This window comes from Myotis brandtii, unplaced genomic scaffold (genome assembly GCF_000412655.1).
Source record: "Myotis brandtii unplaced genomic scaffold, ASM41265v1 scaffold1077, whole genome shotgun sequence".
NCBI lineage: Eukaryota > Metazoa > Chordata > Mammalia > Chiroptera > Vespertilionidae > Myotis > Myotis brandtii.
In genome coordinates, this window is record NW_005353666.1 from 1,269,717 (window position 1) to 1,276,548 (window position 6,832).

General features: G+C 60.2%; 1 protein-coding gene across 1 annotated transcript in view; it reads left to right on the forward strand.

Moving 5' to 3' along the window:
- Positions 1 to 6,826, forward strand: part of RPS6KA2 (ribosomal protein S6 kinase, 90kDa, polypeptide 2) — a 110,627-nt gene extending 103,801 nt beyond the window's left edge. The window contains exons 17-22 of the mRNA XM_014542413.1: positions 23 to 66; positions 777 to 1,120; positions 2,202 to 2,278; positions 4,381 to 4,498; positions 5,135 to 5,272; positions 6,211 to 6,826. Of these exons, the coding sequence (XP_014397899.1) occupies positions 23 to 66; positions 777 to 1,120; positions 2,202 to 2,278; positions 4,381 to 4,498; positions 5,135 to 5,272; positions 6,211 to 6,336 (847 nt within the window). The 3' untranslated portion in view covers positions 6,337 to 6,826. The remainder of the gene's footprint in view (positions 1 to 22; positions 67 to 776; positions 1,121 to 2,201; positions 2,279 to 4,380; positions 4,499 to 5,134; positions 5,273 to 6,210) is intronic.
- The last annotated feature ends 6 nt before the right edge of the window (positions 6,827 to 6,832 follow it).

Sequence of the window (6,832 nt, forward strand, 5' to 3'; positions counted from 1 at the left end):
GGGGGGCTGGGGGCGGGGCGAGGGGAGCAGAGCTGTGCATGTGGCCTCCTGTGTCTGAAATCCCTGGTGCAGTGACACCTAACCCTGCGGGATGCACTGGGCATGAGGCAAATAGCCCTCTTTTTATATAGATATCTTTATTGATTTCAGGGAGGGAGAGAGAGAGAGAAACATCAATGATGGGGATCACTGATCCGCTGCCTCCTGCACACCCCGCACTGGGGATCGAGCCCACAACCCGGGCATGTGCCCTGACCGGGAATTGAACTATGACCTCCTAGCTCATAGGTCAACACTCAACCACTGAGCCACGCTGGCCAATATTGTATTTGTTTCCGTTTTTTTTTTCCTTCAAAATAAGATACGTGCAGTGTGCATAGGAATTTTTTCATAGTTTTTTTTTTAAACTATAGTCCGGCCCTCCAACGGTCTGAGGGACAGTGAACTGGCCCCCTGTTTAAAAAGTTTGAGGACCCCTGTCCTAGCTCATAGGTCAACACTCAACCACTGAGCCACGCTGGCCAGGCACAAATATTCATCTTCAGAAACCTTTATATTCAGGTTACCTGAACTCACCGCATTTCCTTTTTTAAAAAATCCTCACTCAAGGATATGTCTTTATTATTGATTTTTAGAGAGAGAGGAAGGGAGAGGAAAGAGAGAACATCACTGTGAGAGAAAAACATCGATCCGTTGCCCCCTGTACGCGCCCTGACGGGATCAAATCCGCCACCGGCCAGGGCAGTCGCCACACCTCCTGTCTCCCAGCCCCTGAGCCGCCCCGTGTCCAGCATCGCTGCCCATTTGTTATTCATTCAGATCTCACTCACCGCCAGAGGGGCTTGCGGGGGCTCCTCGGGTGCGAGTCAGTGTGGAAGGGGGGGCTGCCTTGCCCTGCTGCAGGGCTGCTCAGAGTAAAGGGCTCCCCCCTGTTAGGCGGTCCCTCCTGCCTCTGCAGGTCGTGCACCGGGACCTGAAGCCGAGCAACATCCTGTACGTGGACGAGTCCGGGAACCCCGAGTCCATCCGGATCTGCGACTTCGGGTTCGCCAAGCAGCTGCGCGCCGAGAACGGGCTGCTGATGACGCCCTGCTACACGGCCAACTTCGTGGCCCCCGAGGTGAGCTCCCGAGCGAGAGGGGCAGGGTGTGGCGGCCTCGCACACAATCCAAAGGAAGGGCCACTGACCTGCTCAGACACGGCTTATTTTATCCGTTTATTGACTCTGCCCGCCTGCTCGCAGCAGCGTGACACAGTGGCCCCGGGTGGGAGCCGCCCGGGGGTCACGAGGGCTGAAGGGAGCACCGTGTGTGGTCCGTCCACAGCCCGACAGGACATGGCCCAGCCTCAGGGAGGGACATCCCGCCCCAGGCGACACAGGCGCGCCTGGAGGACATTATAGGAGGAGATGGGCCAGGCACAGAGGGTGACCCTGTCTGGTACCTGGAGGGTCAGGTAGAGGCACAGAGGGTGCGAAGGCAGGGCCTGGGGGCTGAGGGTAAGAGGGACTGAGGTCGGGGAGACGCAGAGGTTCTGGAGGTGGAGGTGGCGGCTGGCACAGCGCGAGTGCACTCAGCACCGCTCCTCAGGCGGTTGGGGTGTCGGTGTCACGTTCTATTTGACCTGCATTTAAGCCAGTGGTTCTCAACCTTCCTAATGCCGCGACCCTTTAATACAGTTCCTCAGGGTAGAGGCACAGAGGGCGGGCGGGCAGGGCCCGGGGGCTGAGGGTGAGAGGGGCTGAGGTTGGGGAGACGCAGAGGTTCTGGAGGTGGAGGTGGTGGCCGGCACTCAGCGCCGCTCCTCAGGCGGTTGGGGCGTCGGTGTCACGTTCTATTTGACCTTCATGTAGCAGTTCTTCTGCCTTAACAATGCGATGCTCCCTCCTCGGTCTGCGAGCCTGTGCCCCGCAGGCTGTGCCTCCCGGAGGGGCTGGCCTCTGGGGAGCCGTGGAGAGCGTTGGGGTGGCTTTGCCTGAATGAACGACACCCGTCTTCTTCTGCCTTAACAATTCGATGCTCCCTCCTCGGTCTGTGGCTCCCGGAGGGGCTGGCCTCTGGGGAGCCGTGGAGCGCGTTGGGGTGGCTTTGCCTGAATGAACGACACCCGTCCCCACGCTGCGGGATCCGGTCCCACGGGAGCAGTGCGCCGAGGCCTGCCTTGTCCCCGCCCAGTGCTCACCTGTGGCGTCTGTCCCCCAGGTCCTGAAGCGGCAAGGCTATGACGCGGCCTGTGACATCTGGAGCCTGGGCATCCTGCTGTACACCATGCTGGCGGGGTGAGCAGACCTGCCGGTGCCAGCGCCCGGGCGTTACGTCCACATCCACCACGGGCCTGCAGGCTGGCCCTGTCCCCGGGGCCCGGGTGTGGGCGAACCTCGGGCTCCCTCAGGCCCTTCCAGGAGAAGCGAGAAGCAGGCAGGGCCCTGGGCCACGCCTCCTCCAGGAGGTCCCTCCAGATTAGGGGCCTGGGCTGCAGGCCCCGCTCACCCACCGACACCCAGGCCTCGGGCCTCCGCCCACATCCTGCCACCACAGGGCCACTCCCTGAAAGTGTCCACACATCCGCTCCTTAAAACCATGCTCTTTTTTTTTTTTTAACATATTTTATTGATTTTTTTACAGAGAGGAAGGGAGAGAGAAAGAGAGTTAGAAACATCGATGAGAGAGAAACATCGATCAGCTGCCTCCTGCACACTCCCTACTGGGGATATGCCCGCAACCAAGGTACATGCCCTTGACCGTATCGAACCTGGGACCCTTGAGTCCGCAGGCCGACGCTCTATCCACTGAGCCAAACTGGTTAGGGCTAAAATCATGCTCCTGACGGCGGCCTGCAGACGAAGGGTCGCAGGTTCGATCCCGGTCAAGGGCATGCACCTGGTTTCAGGCCCCCTCTCTGGCCCCGGTTGGTCTGGCGCTTGCAGAGCAACCAATCCATGTGTCTCTCTCACATCAATGTTCTCTCTCTCTCTCTCTCCCCCTCCCTTCCACTCTCTAAAAATCTATGGGAAAATGTCCTCGGGTGAGGATTAACAAAAATAAAAACAAGTAAAATTAAAATCGTCCTCTTGAGCCAGGAAGCGCCCATGAAGGCCTGGTCAGACAGTACCAGGCGGTAGGCAGCCGCTCATGCCGCTGTGGCCGCTGTGGCCGCTGTGGCCGTCAGACGTGCGGGGACCAGTTTCCGGGACCAGGCACCCGGAGGTGTGGGTCGTGTCTCCCTCTCGAGCTCAGCTGCCGGCTGACTGCTGACCCCCGGGCCTGCGCTCCCTCCCTTTGAATGAGAGGCAAACGCTGTGTGGTGTCTGAGGCTCCTCCAGCATGGAGTCTAGAATCCTCACCCCCTGGTGCCCAGCGTTTCAAGTCGAATAAATACTCGAGTGGAGGGGCCACCCATCCTATTTACGGCCGCAAAACGGACACGGGGCCTCGCGAGGACGAAGGGGCCGGCCTGACGAGGATTTCCTCGTAAATCGGTGACTAGCGCCGGAGGGAGGAGGGGGCCGGGCTCCCTGGCCTCACGCTGCCGGGTCCCTGGGCTGAGGTCACGGCCTGGCTGTGAGAGCTACCAGAACCCCCTGCTCGGAGAGCGGGTACCCGTGGGCCCTGCTCTACACTCCAGGGGACAGTGCACACCGTCGCGCATTCACGGTGGGCACGCACTGAGCACACATTGAGCACGCATGTTCTGCGTGTTCGCCTGTGGTACTGAGGTCCCTGTGAGCCCATGATTCTACCCGTGTTGCAACTGAAGCCCAAAAATAATTTGTCAGAGAACCCAGAGTCGGTGATAGATGAACCAGGGGTCCCTCAGACCTCAAGTCTCCAGCTCTCACCCATCATATCACGCTGTCACCATGGAGACCGAGCCAGGGGGCCGACCACTATTGTGCCCTGTCGCCAGGGAAGCCAGAAGTGGTCCAGGAAAGCTCGTGCTGGGTCCACGGAGCTTGGCTCACCTGCCCCGCTGACCCCGGCCGTGACCGAGTGAGGACGTGGACGGAGCACTCAGAAGTAAATTGTGCTTTACCATGAATGCTGGATTTGGAGCACAATGGGGAAGAAACGGCTGTTTTTAAATATATATTTTTATTGATTTCAGAGTGGAAGGGAGAGGGAGAGACAGAAACATCAATGATGAGAGAGAATCATGGATCAGCTGCCTCCTGCACATCCCCTACTGGGGGGTCGAGGGCAAATCCCGGGCATGTGCCCTGACCGGGAATCGAACCGTGACCTCTGGCTCCTAGGTCAATGCTCAACCACTGAGCCATGCCGGCCGGGCTAAGGAAAGGCCATTTTAACAACCAAAAGGCAGGATTCCGTTGTGAACTTTGAGATCACGCGGCCTCACCCCATACACCCTCTCGTTACGCAGATTCACCCCTTTTGCTAACGGGCCGGACGACACTCCGGAGGAGATCCTGGCGCGGATCGGCAGCGGGAAGTACGCGCTGTCCGGGGGGAACTGGGACTCCGTCTCGGAGGCGGCCAAGGTGAGCTCACGCCGGGGCTTCTCGGGGAGGGCGCTCAGAGCAGCCATCCATCTGCCCCCGAGCCAGGGACCCCTTCACGCCCACAACGCGGATGTTTCATCAGCAAGATTGTTTTCAAAGCTGCTCAGCTAAAAAAGATTTTGGCAAAAACACGTTATAGCCCTTTTCACATGTTCTACGGCCTTGGTGTAGCAGAGCCCATGGGATGTGTGTGTGACAGAGAGAGACAGAGAGAAGCTGATATTTTTAGAATTGGGCCTGCGTGCCCTGGCTGGTGTGGCTCAGTGGACAGAGCGTCGGCCTGCGGACTGAAGGGTGCCAGGTTCGATTCCGGTCAAGGGCACATGCTGGGGTTGCGGGCTCGATCCCCAGTAGGGGGCGTGCAGGAGGCAGCTGATCAATGATTCCCTCTCATTGATGTTTCTATCTCTCTCTTCCTATCTGAAATCAATAAAAATATATTTAAAAAAATAAAAATAAATAAAAATGGGCTTGCGTGACTATGGAGGCTGGGAAGCCCATTAGAAGGCAGGCGGCAGCTGGGACGGAGAACAGTGGCCAGGCCTGCCCTTGAGGGGGGAGGGCTCCCGGGCGGCTGTGACCACTCGCTCCCTCTCCCGCCTCCGGCTCCCGCAGGACGTGGTGTCCCAGATGCTGCACGTGGACCCGCAGCAGCGCCTAACGGCACTTCAGGTCCTCAAACACCCGTGGGTGGTGAACCGAGAGCACCTGCCCCAGAGCCAGCTCAGCCGGCAGGACGTCCACCTGGTGAAGGTACTCGGGTGTCAGGAGGCCGGGAGCAGGGGGCGGGGGGTGGGGCGCGAAACGGTGCTGTGATGCCTCCCCGTTCACCTCAGGATTCAGAGCGCAGAGCTCATCACATACACGCAACACGTGCAGGACGCTGAGTAGTTATAGCTTCTGCTCCATCTCACAGCTTCAGTGCATGAGAGAGAGAGAGAGAGAATATCAGGGCTGTGCCAACTCCTGGTCCCAAAGTCCTCAATTCTAGACCAAAGGTCTGCACTTCTCCGACAGCCCAGACAGTAAATATTTGAGGCGTTTCGAGCCGGATGCCTCTGTCTCAACTCCGTTCCACTGTGTTGCACAGAAACATCCGAGACAGCAGATCCGCGGTCAGTCGGGTGCGGCTTCATTTGGTAAAACTTTATTCACAAAGCAGCAGCCACCCCCTCCCCGACACACACACACACACACACACACACACTCTCCTCTAATATTCTAATAGGTTCCCTGGCACATCCCCAGTGCGGGGCGTGCAGGAGACGGCCCATCAGTGATTCTCTCATTGTTGATGTTTCTCTCTCTCCCTCTCCCTTCCTCTCTCCGAAACCAATTTTTTAAAAACTTGTAAGTGGCCAATGGGAGGTGGCCAGGCCCTGGCCGGGTGCCAGTGTGCGGTGGGGACATCGCAGGCCGAGAGCAGGCCGGCGCCTGCCAAAGTGGGGGCGGTTGACCTCAGCCTGGGGCCCCGTGGGCGTCTGGAATATTTACCCCAAGTGACCAGCGCAGCTGCCGCCGCCGTGGGTGTCAGGTGAACACAGAGATAAGACCGAAGGTCCCTGCAGCTCTCAGCGTCCCGCGGCGGCCCTGTGCCCCGCACACGTGGGGGAACCGAGGCCCAGAGGCCGCGCCGCTGGCTCTGGCAGGAGCGGAGACCCCGCGGTCACTGCCTCTCCCTTGCCTTGCAGGGCGCCATGGCTGCCACCTACCTTGCCCTCCACAGGACGCCCCAGGCCCCGCGGCTGGAGCCCGTGCTGTCGTCCAGCCTGGCCCAGCGCAGGGGCATGAAGAGACTCACGTCCACGCGGCTGTAGCCAGCAGGACCCGACACCTGGCTGCGGGCACCGGCCTGGGACCCGGGCACGGGCGCTGCTTGAGCGACCGCGGCGCCTTCACTGGGCCCGCGTTTCCCCTTCAGCCTGAGAGGGTCCGAGGGCACCCTCCCCACGCCTCCTCGCTCTGCTGCCTGCCGCCCCCTTCCCCGGCGGCCACAGGGACTCCTGTCGCCACCGCACTCGAAGGCCTTCCCCACCCCGGCACCTGCTCACTGGGCGGATCTGCCACGTGAGGGCCGTGGTCAGGTAGGAGGAAGCGGGCATGGCAGTGCCTCCCTGGAGGGGCCGGCTTCGAGGGCCCCGGATGCCGGCGGCTGAAGGTGACAGAGGGCACGGGCACAGGAGCAGAGCCCGGCCCCTGACGACGACCCACGTCTTGATGGCCTCGTCTCGCTGCCCCACGTGTGTGACGAGGTCCGGGCTGTGTCCTCGCAGCAGATCTGAGCAGGAGGCACCCCCAGAACCGCCTGCGCTC